Source organism: Pleurotus ostreatus (assembly GCF_014466165.1).
Source record: "Pleurotus ostreatus strain PC9 chromosome Unknown scaffold_7, whole genome shotgun sequence".
NCBI lineage: Eukaryota > Fungi > Basidiomycota > Agaricomycetes > Agaricales > Pleurotaceae > Pleurotus > Pleurotus ostreatus.
In genome coordinates, this window is record NW_023503162.1 from 376848 (window position 1) to 392109 (window position 15262).

The 15262-nt window shown below is 49.9% G+C and overlaps 7 protein-coding genes across 7 annotated transcripts; 4 read left to right on the forward strand and 3 right to left on the reverse strand.

Annotated features, from left to right (window-relative positions):
* Positions 1–21: 21 nt before the first annotated feature.
* Positions 22–4154, reverse strand: MIP1 (DNA-directed DNA polymerase gamma mip1; the record flags this gene model as incomplete). The annotated part of the gene is made up of 3 exons (XM_036778806.1): positions 22–2436; positions 2498–3909; positions 3962–4154. 3 exons carry the CDS (start codon positions 4152–4154, stop codon positions 22–24), a joined length of 4020 nt encoding a protein of 1339 aa, XP_036628195.1.
* Positions 4155–4321: 167 nt separating this feature from the next.
* PC9H_009302 (uncharacterized protein) lies at positions 4322–5107 on the forward strand (the record flags this gene model as incomplete). The annotated part of the gene is made up of 5 exons (XM_036778807.1): positions 4322–4427; positions 4474–4518; positions 4562–4691; positions 4746–4864; positions 4914–5107. The coding sequence occupies 5 exons, from the start codon at positions 4322–4324 to the stop codon at positions 5105–5107; spliced, it is 594 nt and encodes a 197-aa protein (XP_036628196.1).
* Positions 5108–5889: 782 nt separating this feature from the next.
* On the reverse strand, positions 5890–6392 carry PC9H_009303 (uncharacterized protein; the record flags this gene model as incomplete). Its single annotated transcript, XM_036778808.1, has 3 exons — positions 5890–5923; positions 6010–6180; positions 6229–6392. The coding sequence occupies 3 exons, from the start codon at positions 6390–6392 to the stop codon at positions 5890–5892; spliced, it is 369 nt and encodes a 122-aa protein (XP_036628197.1).
* A 761-nt stretch (positions 6393–7153) lies between these two features.
* On the forward strand, positions 7154–7658 carry PC9H_009304 (uncharacterized protein; the record flags this gene model as incomplete). Its single annotated transcript, XM_036778809.1, has 2 exons — positions 7154–7367; positions 7420–7658. The coding sequence occupies 2 exons, from the start codon at positions 7154–7156 to the stop codon at positions 7656–7658; spliced, it is 453 nt and encodes a 150-aa protein (XP_036628198.1).
* A 1285-nt stretch (positions 7659–8943) lies between these two features.
* PC9H_009305 (uncharacterized protein) lies at positions 8944–9527 on the forward strand (the record flags this gene model as incomplete). The annotated part of the gene is made up of 4 exons (XM_036778810.1): positions 8944–8946; positions 9004–9020; positions 9119–9197; positions 9252–9527. The coding sequence occupies 4 exons, from the start codon at positions 8944–8946 to the stop codon at positions 9525–9527; spliced, it is 375 nt and encodes a 124-aa protein (XP_036628199.1).
* Positions 9528–9859: 332 nt separating this feature from the next.
* On the forward strand, positions 9860–11189 carry PC9H_009306 (uncharacterized protein; the record flags this gene model as incomplete). The annotated part of the gene is made up of 6 exons (XM_036778811.1): positions 9860–10021; positions 10072–10180; positions 10230–10251; positions 10313–10397; positions 10470–10779; positions 10828–11189. The coding sequence occupies 6 exons, from the start codon at positions 9860–9862 to the stop codon at positions 11187–11189; spliced, it is 1050 nt and encodes a 349-aa protein (XP_036628200.1).
* A 1129-nt stretch (positions 11190–12318) lies between these two features.
* Positions 12319–15057, reverse strand: PC9H_009307 (uncharacterized protein; the record flags this gene model as incomplete). Its single annotated transcript, XM_036778812.1, has 8 exons — positions 12319–13523; positions 13579–13690; positions 13750–14098; positions 14154–14237; positions 14289–14421; positions 14472–14619; positions 14669–14851; positions 14908–15057. 8 exons carry the CDS (start codon positions 15055–15057, stop codon positions 12319–12321), a joined length of 2364 nt encoding a protein of 787 aa, XP_036628201.1.
* Between the last annotated feature and the right edge of the window lie 205 nt (positions 15058–15262).

A 15262-nucleotide genomic window follows, 5' to 3' on the forward strand; every position in this document is an offset into this window, starting at 1 on the left:
CCAACATAACATAAAATAAGTCTAAGACGAATGCTCCAAATCTTGGCAACGAACGATTTCCTGGTCAGCGTCTATGCTCCCACCTGCACCGATGGGTGCGCGACGGCGTCGCTGCCTTTCCGGACGGCTGCCGCCTCCTATGCCACCAGTGACTATCTTTCCGGAGGACTGTCCGGAAAGGTATTTGATCTCCTCGAAATCATTTGTAGACTGGGCTTGCAAGAACGCAGCGGAAGGGGCGCGGTGTACGAGACAATCGGGCTGAACGAAAGCTGCAGGTGTTGATGGCATGTTGCCTCCTTGCATAGATGATGATTTTTCTTCTCGCAAGAACGACCCCCCATCAGTTTTTTCCAGCACTTTCAATATATCTAGGCTTTCTCCAGGTGAGATGGGGGTGGGTTGCGACGGCGTTACGCAGGGCAAGTCGACTTCTTTGCGTAAAACATGATCGATGTCAACGGCGGAGAAGAAAGCCACACTCTGGGGAAGATCGTCCATGCCTAGCTTCACGGCGAACATACTTCTTGTCCACAGGTTCGCCACCTGAAGGGCCAAAGCGACTCGGTATTTGTCCTCTTCCTTCACCAAGTATCGCAGCTCGTCATGCACGGATATGAGGAAACGGGCTTGAAGGTTGTAACGGCGGATGAGATGGTCCATTGAAACGATGAGGAGATGAAGGTAATCCACGCCAGACGATTGAACTACCCAGTTGATTCGTGAAGGCATATAATCGGAGCCAAAGTCGGGGGGAAGGTATTTCTTAGACAGCGCATGGGTAACGCCGCATCCAAGGGCAGGGGTCTCAGGCGAGTCTGATAGCGCAATTTCTTCGAGCTTGTTGAACACAAAGCTTTCCGTCCCTCCAAACCAGAATTTGCGTCCGAAGATATCGTTACGATGAGTATTCTTGCCTTTCGTCGATGCGTATAGATTCTCAGCGAGCTTCTGTGCTTGTTCAGGTAGCATACCGGCGTTTGATTGCAGGAGAAGGAGGATAGCGTGTCGCATACCGGCACCATAAATGCGCGAGTAGTTGAAGACTTTGGCGTCATCGCGAGAGATACCGAGGATATTGGCTGTCTTGCTATGAAGATCTGTTCCGGAGGCCTTCGTGCCTTCAAGCGTCATCCAGCCCAGAGCTGTCGCTCCGTGCAACCCGAATTGAGCGTCGCCCATGCAGCTAGATATCCACAGTTCCTCCGAATCGACGTCCGCGCCAACGATAGCATAGCCTGGGGGAGCACGGACCATAGCCTTGAGCTCTGATCCAACGCGATTCTTCTTAGCATTACTGGCAGTGAGCCACGTCTTCTCGATTGCCCTCCGAGTAACGGTGCCCATCGTGATCATCTGAGGTAGGATGATTCCCCACTTCTTATCCTCACTCGGCTTGTCTGCAACTCCCAGCGTTCGTTTGTCGTCTTGCCAAACAACCATCTGGCCCAGAACGCGATCTCGAGCACTGATCCAATAACTACATTGCGCGTTCATATCCAAGGCTTCCGTCGCGGTCTTATCGGGACTCTTCAATGTTCCGTCCTGCGCGAACTTCATAAAGGGCTTGGACAGAGGATTACCAACGTTAGCTTTATCTCCGTCCTTATGAGGCAGTTTGTAGAAAACATATCCGCCCCTCAGTGCCATTTCCGCGAGGGTATCGTCCGCGGGGTCGTAGAATGTCAACGGTGAAGATCGAGTAGTGAATTTGCCGTTCGACGGGACGCGGAATGTCCAGCCGTGCTCTCGAGATTTAAAGAGGGGATGACCCAACCAGGAAAGTCGTAAGAGTATTGGCGCAAGGTGGGAGCGAGTAGTGATATCAAGGGTCCCTGGAGGTAAGCCTTTCTGCGGGGCCGTAGCGTCCCAGTACCACTTCGGCCACACTTCGACATACTTCGGCGCTTTGACCTTCGTGCTGGCCGCCCTTCCGTGTTTCTTCGGGGGAGTATAAGCAAGGTCATCCGGTATCTCAACGAGCTTCCAATCGAGGAGCGAAAGGGATGGGTCATCCTTTCCGGTCGTGCTGTATTCGTCTAAGATACGTTGCGCGTACTCCAAGACTCGGGCTTCCAGATCCGGGTCCTTGTCGAGCGAAAGGGCGGTGGCAAGCTCCGGGTCTTTTGACGTCAACCGCCCGCTCTCTAGCGCAGGAATGAGATGTTTCGGCGACATGATGGTATGAATCTTAGTGTTAACAGCAGTGGGGAGCCGTTTCACCTCGTCGTTTTCAATATAATGCCACGACTCGGTTTTAGAGGAAACTAAGGGATGTCCATCGTATTCGAGTTTCAATAGTAGGGGAAGCATTCTCGTCTTGATTGGGCCGGATAGTAGAGGGCTTTTGCGTAGCTTTGCATACCAAGTAGGGACAGTGATGAAACGTGGTTCTTCTGATGTGTGTGCTTTGGTACTAGGGGCTTTGGGAACCGGCTGGCATAGATTTAGCGCGTCAGTCAACGGTCTACAAAACGAGCTGGATAAAAATATTTACCTTGACCTCAACATCTGCGACTGCAGCAGGTATTATGCCTCGCGACTTCTTGGGTACTTTAGGTGTCCAATCTAGCTGACTCAACCAAGGATCGGACTCCCATTCGCCCCCTCCTTCAGGTCGCATCAGCCTTCTGGCTTCTTCCGCTAGAAGCTTAAGTTTCGCCTTCACGCTTTCCGCCATACCTTGATACACCGATTCGGCGCGTTCGATGTATTTCTCCCATTCTTCATTAACACAGAGGAAGCTGCTACCCATGGTGAGGATGCCCGCAAATGACACTGGATGAGGACATGAGTGAAGGAACGCAGGCAAAACACGCTCGAACACCGAATGGGTGACATGGACGTCGGTGGCGCAATACGTTAGATAGTCCGTAAGACCGGCGAGAATTGCCGCACGATCGAGCTTCATGAAGTCGTTTCGGATTTCCTTGTCCATTTGAATGCCGCAGTGGAGTTTTGCGACATCCGCAAGTGAATTAGCGGATGTAATGTCTTCCCATCGTTTGGAGTCCGTCTCACCGTCCGTCTCAACTGAAGTCCATAAGCTCTCAGAGAGCTCCACACGTAGTTGCTGCAGCTCTGATTCGCGCTGGGTATCCTGAGGCGACTGCAATTCATCGTCGCACTTCGCTAGCATCTCCAGCAGCGTCTCCTGCGCCTCCTCTTTCTGCGTCTGCTCCGTCTCCTTTGACTTCTTGTGCCTCACCCAGGCGGGGCGCTGGTTCGACGAGATCCCTTTGACAGCGACATGCAGGGCCATCGTGTCAAGGAACCGCGTCTTCGTCGGCGCCAAGTCGTACTCCTCAAGGATCCGCGCGCGGTCATATGAGACGTTGTGTCCGACGACCACACGTGCGATGTCTCTGTCCCCCATGGACACCAGCTGTCGAGGATCGTCCGTCTGGCCGAGTAGCCATGGGGATATCCACGCGTACCAGGCATTGGGTGAAGCCGCGCAGGCCATGATAGCGTACGAGTGCTCGTTCGGCAGCGTCTCGACATCGAACGCGAGCATCGTCTCGTGAGCTGGGTATTCGACGTGTTCGCTGTAGCTCGATCCGTCTTCGAGATAGTGGTACTTCGTCCAGCCTGCCTGGATATCCCACTGCTCTGGCAAGGGCGGCAGAGTCGCGTCGGCAAAATCCTGGGCAAGTGACAACCACGGCTGCGCCATGTCGGAGCCAATGTTGTGGAAATGGTGGAGGAGCGAGGGGCCCTGTAATGCGGGTAAATCGAATCCGACGTCGGGCAGAACAGACCCTTGGGTCGGGTCGAGGCCATGGGACTTGATATGCTCTCTTGCGATATTGACGAAGGACTCTGGTGGAGAGGGGAACGAGACGTTCTTGAAAACCTGCTCGTGCAGCTTTCGCGAGAGTAACTGCACTCCCAGCTCGTTTCGCTTGACTGGTTCCATGTCACTTTTTACAGGCAAATACAAAGAGACCATGATACTCACCTCGCTGCACCGCTGTCGCCCTCGCTTGACCCTCCCGCTGCGTGACATTCTCCTCCCTAATTTCGTGTCGCTTCGTCGATACCGGTCGCAAGGGCTTGGGCTTGAGGGCTTGGAAGGAGTTGGGGGAAGAAGTACAAAGCCTCCTAAGCAAACTAGGACATCGTTTCCCAATCGTCTGGCCTCCTTTGAGCATTCGTAGACCATGCAAGTTCGTAGGAGGAGCTTGGAAAATTCCCTGGGCGGCAAACGCTGGAAAAAGCAAAATAGGGGCTTTGCCGCGTGATTTACTCGTGACTTTTCCTAGGGGCTTATTAGGGTCTCTCCTCCTCGTTCCCACCCCTCGCCCCACTGTAGCTCAGTATGAGTGCTCGTATCTTTACTTTTGACCCAAATCGCCAGAGAGAAGCAGCATGTATCCTGTCAGATGCTCTTCGCGATCTCGGTTATCCCCATGCTTACATCGGCGGTGAGTGTACTTTCTCCTAATTCTAATTTATTCTGATATCCCATAGGATACGCTATGCGACTCTTAGGCAGCACTCGGTTCACAGAGATAAGTATTTGCGAACCTAACTTACTCCTTGGAGGCTGAAAGAGCAGTTGGACACGATATCGACGTCCTCATAAAACCAGGAAAGGAAGAAATGAAGCATATTCGGCAGAAACTAATTGAAGTTGACCCCCACTTCGCAAACATAGGCGTGTTCAAGCTTTACTGCCAGATACTCGAGTAGGTGTTTAACACTTCCACCACATATGTACTAAGATACCGCCACTGTGACAGCCCCGACGCGCCCGCACCCCAATCTGAGGCTCGAGCCCATGTCCTTATAGAAACACTGGCCACCGGGAACCTTGGTCTCCCAACGGCTCCTGAACCCACGCTGCAATTCTCGACACAAGGTCCGTAGCTTTAAGCTTTAGCCTGCAGCCACTAACGACCCCGAGTCAGATCTCCCCATCGAACTGCCCGTGCTTCACCCCTCCGTCTTGATCCTGACCAAGCTCAAACGGTGGACGAATATCTTCGCATCGAGCCGCCCCAAGTCACGCAAGAAAGCGGCATCTGATCTCGTGGACATCACGTTCCTCGTCCAACACTGCGGGGATAAGCCGATAACCTCACAGAGGGAATTGAGATGTTAGCTTAGTGATTACATTAAATAAATTCCCATTTACATCTGCGGCGGAAATGAGAAGTAAATGTAATTAACATGTAAAATAAATTCACACTTCCATCGGGGAAGATAATCAGAAAACCTCCTGAGATAGCAACCGGAAGTTATCGAGAAAGATAATCTAAATATCATCCGGCTATGTTCTGAATTCCCTCGTCGAGGGAAATCAGGATATCTTCTGATTACCACGCAAGATGATTGGCAGAAGATAATCAAATTGCCATCTTACCATCCTCGGCGAGGGTATCCTGATGGAATTCTAATTTTCTTTTATCTTATCTTCGGGCTACCCTCGGCGATGGTATTTAGAATATCCGAGGTATCTATATCAGGCAATTTTTTATCTGTACCTCATGTGACTTGAATCATCGGCATCTTCCGCACCCGATCGCCCCCCAAGTCACGTCGCGGACTCCGTGATCCGTTTTTTCCTTCTTTCCTTCTTACCACCACATACACCTTTCCTGTAGATACTATGAATATAATGAATATATACATAACGCACATGTAGCAAACAATACATACTGTCCAAAATAATAGACATCAGAGAATGACGATTAAATTGACACTCCACATGCCTGAGCTCACGACCAGTATGCACATCGTTGTATATTAAGAAAGACAATCATTATCATTGTTATTCTCTAAGTCATTACTACAAGTTCATCTATCTACTTATTATTGCTATGTAGCTTTACCCAAGATCTACCCATACTTTTGCTGCTGATTTACACAAGTACTACTACTACATTACAGCCGTGAATCAAGACCATGTTGTCCCTTTCTATCAAAAGAATATCAATAGATTTGGCTAGCGTGTAAATGCGAAAATGAGCGTCGAATTCATACCGTACGTGTTTCTGTACTTACTTTCGAAGTTGTGTTGTCTTTTGCCGTAACTTTTTTCCGTTCAACCAGGCAGTGTAATCTTCGTAACGGTACCACTCATCCACGTAGATGTGGACCGTGATGGCCGCCCATTTCCCCTGAAATCCCCGGATTGTGATGTGTGCGCCGTCCGTGCTTTGATGGCGTCCATTGCTGCAAATGCTCAAATCAGTTAATATTCTCATCAGGTAAGCTACGTACATTATCACCCATGTGCTCAATTGCTCAACATTATACCCCAGACGCTCGCTCATCTCTTGCTTTGTTTGATCGCGAGTTAGAAAGTTCAATGTCACTTTGATCGTTTGTCGCTGGACGTCTCGTTGATTCGAAAGCAGCGATTTGACCATAGAAAGACGTGTCATGCTGGTGTTCAAATGGTAGTGTTGGTAGTGTTGGTTTGTTGGCGAGTCTGCGTAAATATCGCACCTTCACGCGTTGGTGACAACGACAGACGGACTCACGTTCGTTTTCGTTCACGATCGGAGAGCACTCACAGCTGCGCACGAAATATAGGACGTCAGTTCTTCAACTCACTCACTCACGATCAATGCCGCCCACAGTTCCTAGACCAGTCGTTCGCGATCGAACGGGCAGATGCGAATGGCGAGAACGCGCAGGCAGACGAAGAAAGGCGAAACGACGGTGAAAGCAGGGAAAGAGAGAAAGAAAGAAACATGAACAAGAAAGCGAACGTTAACGGCGTGCGAGCAAGAATGGGCGCGCAATGAGCAGGCGCAACGACGCACCGATACAACCAACGTCGGGAACCGAAGGCTAGGTGGGACTCCCAATGAGCACGAGTGTTCACAAGAAGACAAGGAGTAACGCACACCACTCTTATGGGTTTCCACTCCCACATTCGCAAGGCAACATAATTGCTTGGGTCAGTGTCGAAAACAAACAAGTTCAGTAACGACAAGAGCATCCACGCCTCCTCCAGCGTACCTTCCATTGGGACACTCACTCCTTCATTCTCAATTCCATCATTCACAACTCCTTCCTTTGAGCTCCACTTCGACCTCAAAGTTCCGTTGTCGCGCCTGCCAACATCTCTGCTGGACCTGGTGCGACCTTCGTTCCAACGCCTGTTTCTCCTGGTGCTGGCCTTGGCGCTGCTAACGAAATGTCTAAATCGCTGGAAGCCGCCGCGTTGATGATTGCCAAGGAGGTGGTGGACAACGGTGAGTGGGCTCTATGCTGGTTTGCCAATGTACAAGCAACCGCTCACCTGCCGCAGGCGGAGGCTTGGCACGCCGACATCCATTTTATCGCTCACCTTTTGTCACGATTACCCAACGTTCAAGGGCCGATGGAACTGCGAGACCTCTTCTCACTGGGTGTGTTGTTCCCTTTCTGAATCTATGCAGCGCGATTCTGACATGTCTCCAGCTACCTCATCCACCTCGCCTGAGCGTGTCTTACAACTTACGGAGTCGCCAATGATTACTCTAGCCAAAGGGGATACTCTTGTTCACATCCAGCCCACGGCCATCGCATTCTGGGAAAAGTTGGGTTCGGGGCCTAAGGGTGGTAAGAAGGATGTTACCGCTTATGCTCTGTTTCAAGAGGTCGACGAGTCGCATCGCTCGTCCGTTGCAAATTGGCTTCGGAACCTCTCAAGCGAGTAGCCAACTGCGGTAGCGTATGTGATTTGCAACCGACGAGTACGGCCTCATATGTGGCCGTTACAACTCACGGCCCAGGGTTCTGGGTTGACAAATCAAGATCGGCCCTCACGACACTCACGCACGGTCTACGAGACAAGTACGGCGGCGGAGCGTCGTTTGGATCTCACGCGCTCGTCCTCCCACGCGTACTCGAAGGCTCACATGAGCTCATGGCTTCGGCGCCAACGACCCACAGATCTAGAGTCGCGCGGGCACGAGCAGCTAGCGAATAGGGAATGCGGCCTAGTCAGTAGATAGCGAGCGCCTCGTCTCGTTGGTTTGTCTAGTTTGCGGCATGTACGTATACCTATCATAGGCTTGTGTTGATGGATAAACCGGTCGGCCTGTTATTTGGTGTGTACGCGCCTTCTAATCTAAGTTCAATTCATTCGATACGGCTATCCGCGAATGTAAATGAGTGCCAGTTCGCGAGAGGAGTTTCTGGATCAATGACTTACATAGTATTTGCTCTTTGAATCCAATTACCCTCCGTAGTGACATTGCCCTATGTGGGAGGGCATGTACCGTGCTATATCTACCGCTTATGTCTACTCCACGTCATGCCCATGAGAAGTAGTCGCGCCGTGGCAGTTTACATTACACCCCTAGCATGGCCGGGGTGATGATCCCTGCGCATGTATCCAGTATTGTAGTTGTGAATTAATGAGTCGGCGGGTAGTCCAGTTCGTGGTGTATTCACCTACTGTACTGTAGGTATACTATTCTTATCTTATCGTAGCTCATGTGACTTGAATCACGTCGGCATCCCCCGCACCCTTTCTTTCCTGAAGTGACGCGACGCGACGGAGCCCGAAAGTTTTCCCTTTTGCTTTTCAACCATCACCACTCCAGGAGTACATACACATTTGTCCATAGAATATGTCGAGGTTGCTCATTATACATGGATATATATTGTAGTTTAGTACTAAATAATCAATCCACAATCCCTGAACAACAACGGAGTGAAAGTCATGAGGTCGTCCAACGCTTTCAACCATCAGTAACGTTGATGTATTTAAACTTTATCGAGAGACACTCGAGATTCCCGCATGCGCAGGTAAAACGAATACGAAAGGATACGAAAAGACATATTTTCATCTACCCAGCCCTATCTTTATTTTTCCAGTCAGTCACTAGCCGTAAGATAATATCTCGGTCTAACGCACGACCACAGGAGATTTTTGTGATGGAACAAATGTCCAGCTTCGAAGCCATTTTGTTCCCTTCGGACGGACGGCTGCCACATATGGTACGTACAGTCGTCGTTGATATAGGAACCCCTCTGACAATTACCACACGTTCACAGGTATCGCTCACGACGAGGTAATAAGCACGATTATCGCTAATTGCTTTTGAATTCATTGCTTCCTCTTTGTTAGCCCAACCACGATGTCGGCTCACCATTCATCTTTCACTCTCAGTCCTCTACGCATGCCTCACCCGGAGGAGTTCATGGACTATATTGCCAAGGGCTTGGGTTCACGCGCATGGAGATACCAGGTTTGTTTGTACCGCTATCTATTATCATGCAATTGACAATGTAAAACCTTTCAGTTGGTAGAAGCGTTAGATGGCATGCATCGCAAGTTTACCCACCCCTACATTATATTCTACCCAACCGTCTCCCAGGATGGCCTACCTTTCCCCATCAACAACCTCCTTCGCGAGATTCAAGGGCCTCTCTTCCGAGAGGAAGTGGCCTGGCGAGGCAACATCATCATTGCTAAATACCGCGACGAGCCCTTTTCTTCAATGACCAATGCGTCCATAGCTGACTTCCCCATCCTAAAAAACTATCTCATGACGCACGGCTCACCTGTTTATTGCTGAATTGTCTTCCTCTGTGTCGGCACAGTCTATATATTTTGATCATCATCGTATTTTTTGCAACGACGCATCTTTTTGCGCGGTATAATACTTTCATTCGCATTTTGTCGTTTCCGGATTCTATTGCCCTGCTTTACATACTCGCTACACGATGTATCTACAGGGTATTATACCTATAATACCTCCAACATATGTTCACCTTCTTTCGTGTGAAAGTATTGAACTCAGAAAATCCGGGATTGCTCGAGAGTTGTCTAAAAACCATCTTACGAATGCAAACAGATCATCATGTGGGTTGCGGAGCGCAGTGTGCGCGTTCGTACGAGTGTAGGCCCATGGAGGACATAATTCTAGACACAGACCTTGCCGGCTTCTCAGTGGAGGACGTGGAGTTGACGTTTGAGGATAGATGCCTGGCTCTCGTCGCGGCGAGGCAGGCAACGGATGGTGGACCAGATCGGCGACGCTCAGGCTACTACCGCGTGAGGCAAGGGACGGTACGCACTAGAGTGTCTCATGGGGGTAAATCATTGACACTTGCAATTAGCGGCTAACCTTCTGCGGCATGAAGAACGGCGTGCTACGCCTGATTTTTGCACTAGACGAGAAGTCGATGGAGCGTCCTACAATTGGGGAAGGTAGAATTGTGATCCAAGGTTAGTCTTATAAACTTGATGAGGGGCCACCGGACTCACTACGCGGTAGAGACCATCCACGGGGAATACATGTAGCTATAGGGCCTCCACCCCGAACTCATTGCATACTGTGCTTAACCGCTTAGGATCAAGAGTCCCGGGCGGGCACTCCAGATTCTATAACAGGACGTTATTTGGAAGATGGAACGCAGAAGAGACCAAAAAGGATGGCGGGCGCGTACGAAGGACATGGGATCACCTAGCATCCGAATTTCTAAAGTCCTACGATTTACACTCTATGATGGCATAGAATGGACGTCACTACACGTTACACATCGTGGCGCCGCGTGTAGAAGTGGAATTACTGGACTACCGTATCCACTGGATCGCTTCAGATGCCCAACATCGTCGCATTCCTTGCCAGAGGCCTTGTTACACAGCGCTGCCAGGAAGCAGGGGAAATGCAGTCCCTGGTGACTTGGCGCATAGTACGCAAGGCAATTACAGTTTCAAGGGCATCCGTGCCGTCGTCAGTTTCCTGTCTCCCGTTCACTCAAGGAAGATCCAACTCATAATCTGTCGGCGCAATGTCATGGAAGTGATCCTCGGGTTCCACTCAAGTATGCCCCTCACACCGTCCCTCTTCTTTATCTAACTCTCCCGGATAGCGGTCGTCATGAACCTGATCACAGCGTCTCATGCTTACAGTCTGTACGGCGAGGAGACACTGGAGAGGAAGATATCTCTCCCCGTTGACAGCGCACGCTCAGATCTTGCAATTGGGAACCTCGAAGCCGCAAAGAGTAAATATGTGGCTCGTGGTTGGACGATGATCCCAACGCAAGCTGAGGCCTTGCGGCGGAAGGCATTCAAAGGATGGACGGCTAGACATGTGGGCGATTCAAAATGTTGGGTGGTCAACCTGCCGGTGAAGCGCGCGGACTTGTTCAAGACGACGGACCCCCTGCGCAAGAACGAATGGGCGCTGGGATATAAGTTCGGCGTGCCAATGATAATGCTTCAGTTGTGAGCATGGGCATCTCCATCTTTCCTTAGAATTTTGATGCGAGTCCTGAGACTAGGTCTTATGATGATTAGTCCGGCTGAACATGTGGATCCTGCCAAAGCTTTTCGGTGGTATATATATTACAAGTTCGAAGTCCATTGATGTATTATAGTCCCTATATATCCCCCTGTCTCCTTGCTTGCATTCAGGAGTTTCCCCCTTAACCTCGTTTCATGTTTGGCCCACTCAACGCCAGTCTGGATCCATCATATACGTATACGTATCTAGAAGGATTATATATAGCACCTACATATGTACTCATTGTGTACCAATTCATACGTGTGTACTTCTGTTTCTCCGAGATGTTGCTCGCCTATGAGCTCATGGCTTCAATCCCCATGTTATAATGTGCGCGCACTATCTTCTGTTTCCGACATGGGAACACTAACTTTGCTTGCATATTAGATCGGAGACGTGGCTATATATAAACTTTGTATTTCGATCGTTCTGCAGATGTTGGATCTAGATAGCTTCCTCGAATATATATTGTGTATCTGATCAAATCTTGGACCCACAACTATTAGCGCCATGTGGCCACGATGGACCCACAGGATTCTGCCGCGCGCACAAATTTACCTCTTCATTCGAATATCAATATCTACGCTTCTTCTCATGCCAAAAACAAACTAAGTTCCGGAAAGGCCAGTTGAGTTGTTTGCAAGCTGGGACATGACCATGGCCTAAACACGACTATAAACAACTACGGGCATAATTGTAAGTATCCGGTTCATAATTTTGTCGGACTCTATATATGAATAGTCCGTGGTTATTGAGCTCGCATTCCTCGGCAATTAATGCTCCTCGTATATGTACACGTTTACATGTACATGTGTACACCCTCCCATTATCGTGGGCATCAATATATATTTGAATGTTCATGCACAAGTGTTTGCCGCAATGTAACACTATAGCTATGTGGTCGCGATTAAGTGTACATGTGTACATGTAGTCGTTACTCGTATATCTGTCCTTGTATACGTAGGTGGTTCATTAGATAGATACATTGCGCCCCGAAAAAGTCATTGCGTAATACGCCACATATATATATATCCACCCCCGCGATAGTGAAAAGCAGACATAAATATGCACTTCGTCAATCGAGTTGCGCATTCCCTGGCATGAAAATTGGCCCCACGGCTTTGCCAAGGTCTCTGTCGCCATCACCATTGTCATCGTTATCGCCTGGTCCAATGAACTTGTTCCAGTGACGCCGCAAAAAAACACTCAAAACTACAAGGAAATTCTGGATATTTGGATGAGTTTCGCCTAAAGACCCCCAGACTTGCCTGGCACATCCATAAATCGCTTCCTTAGCATCCGGGTGATCTAGTGCCAGTCCTCCCAAAGGTAGGACTATGCATATTAACACGAATATGATCGTGTACAGAATGGCGCCAATGCGGGATGCCGCAGAATATAAGGTCGTCGTATCATGGGTCTTTGCCCGCACTGTCAGTGTCGCCGTCTCGGTTGTGAATACGGTCGTAGTAAGGGTTGATGTGTCTGCGCCCATGACTGTTGAGGTGACAGTTGCCGTCTTGGTTACAAAGGATGTAGAGGCGGCGGGGAGTGATACGATTGTGGCTGTCTCCGTCACTGTTGTAGTTATGGTGGGATATGCGGCAGGCTTAGGGGGAGCTTCCACTGAATAAACATGCACTGTGGCTGTCTCTGTTGTCTCTTGAGTGAATTGGATGGCTGAGTATACAGCAAGCAAAACTCCCAATATAATGGTCGTCTTCAGCGACACAATTGGTGCCGCTCTTGGCACGTCCGTCGGAGATGACGAAGAAGAGTCAAAGGTGTCTGCTTCTGATGCTGCCGCACCCTCGCCGTGAACACTATCGATATCGATGGGAACACTGTTGAGATCCAGATTCATCGGAGGTACCAAAGGCGGCGCATATGTAAGGGACCTCGCAGTTGGTGTGTTTGGTGCCACAAGTGAGCCCTCGCCGACGCTGCTGAAAGCACCTTTCGGGCCAACAACTGATGGAGCCGCGGCCGGCGGCAGAGGGGATGCGGGAGCAGGAGAAGGGTCGGGAGTTAGTGTTGATACTTGGGTGTGTCCGGCAGCAGGGCCAGAGGCGGGGGCAGGGTACGGACCAGAAGCGCGAGCGGGGTCAGGAATGGGCACTGGGGCGGGGTCAGGAACGGGTGCTAGTGCAGGGGTGGGAGCAGCGGGGGCGGGGTCAGGAACGGGTGTTGGTGCAGAAGTACTAGTGTGCCCGGGTGTTGTGGGGGTAATTAGAGGGCCTGGAGCCGGCGCAGAAGCCACGGCGGGGGCTGGGGCGGCTTCTACTTTCCAGTTATCCTTCGTGATTATCGAGATGATAGCAGGTGTCAGGCATACCTTGGGGCGGCATCTTCTTTGTAGTGAGGAAGATTATGTCTCCCTTAGAGGCACGAGGGTGTCCGTCACCCATAATGACTAGAATCTCGCCCTGAGAGGAGGTTGCCGCATCCTACACCATCAGATTAGAGACTCCTCGTAATTGATTTCATACTCAACTAATTGACTTACTAAACGAGATAATGCTCGAGTCGAACAACTGTAAGTTACAATGTGGCATATTGACGCGAAAACAATCCTACCTCGTTGGCGTCCTGCCCGTCGAAGATCAACCACTGTAGTCATTATGTCCATGCCGTCGATGTTGGCGAGGACAAGCCTTCGGCGCCTAGAATGACCAATGACCAGTGAGTTGTTTTGGATGAAGCAGACATCCACGGGGAAGTTGTCGTCATCAGACGGAGGATCCCATGCTATACAGGCGGCGATGAAGGCCGACGAGATGGAATAAACTTCAAGGCCTCCGTGTGCGTAAATGATGGCGAAGCGAGATTGATCAGGAGAAATGGCAAAACTCAGACTGTATGAAGCAAGAGTTGTAAATGATAATGACGAGTTTTCGAAGGACAGCTTACATAAAGTCTTGCCGCGTCTCTATTTTCCATAGCATATTATACTTATCGTTGCTGCCATCTTCCGGAGCGGGCACGCGTATCGCTCTTGATGAGAGATCATCATGGGATCGGAGATGGCATGGCGTAAAAACTTACATCACTCCAGTCTTATAGTCACTTGAATTGTGCATCGCAATTATCATGCGGTCGAAATTCCTGCGTTGATAGAACGCCAGACGCCAGGGTGTGCAGGAGCCGCAGTCTATAGATGTTGTCTTCACCACAGCGCCTGTGATTGTTCCTTCAGTTCGCTTTCGCAAAGAGCTGAACCCCCTTTACCATTTGAATCTCTATGAAACACGATCGGACGTTGGTGGATAATGGCGCCCATGATGGTCCCATCCCGAGATAATGCAAGATGATTCACGGGTCCTTCTTGCTTTTCGTCGGTCGTATCTCTCTGGATTACTGTACTGGTACATTGAAACTGTGGTCAATTAGCCTAAATCTCGAGAAAAACAAAGAGATTTACTTACTTCATCATGATCCTTAGTTCTGTAAAATCGATGCGTGCTTATGTCTCCGTTTGAAAACCCAACATGTAGCTCGGTTGGGTCGCTCGGATTCCAGGCGAGAGATTTGGGCTCGCATGGCAGATCTGAGGAAGGCGCTGGGCTTAAACTCGCGATCACATTGAATGGGCTTTCGCATTTGTAGACCTGTCGAAAACACGAGATGAGAACATGACCCACTCAATCAAAGAAGTTACAATCACCTTGGTGCATCCTCCCACTTCGCCAACCGCAACGAACGCATGAGGCTCGGGGGATATCTGCATAGATGTCACTGGCTTGGATCCATTGTCTGTGGACAGAAACAGGTGGAAATCGGTGTCGAGATCATGGTCATACGAAGGGACTGTCATACTCCAACACGAAAGGTGGGGCTGCTCTGATGCGTAATTGTCGATAATATATTCAAAGGGCTACGATTTCACACAAGATTTGTACGGCCGCATTGCCATAGATGTACGGTATACGTATACTGAATTTAGATAGCTATAGATCTTGGTGCATGACCCACGTGTATGACGGCCACAATGATTGTGTCGAACAATGTGTCGAACACAT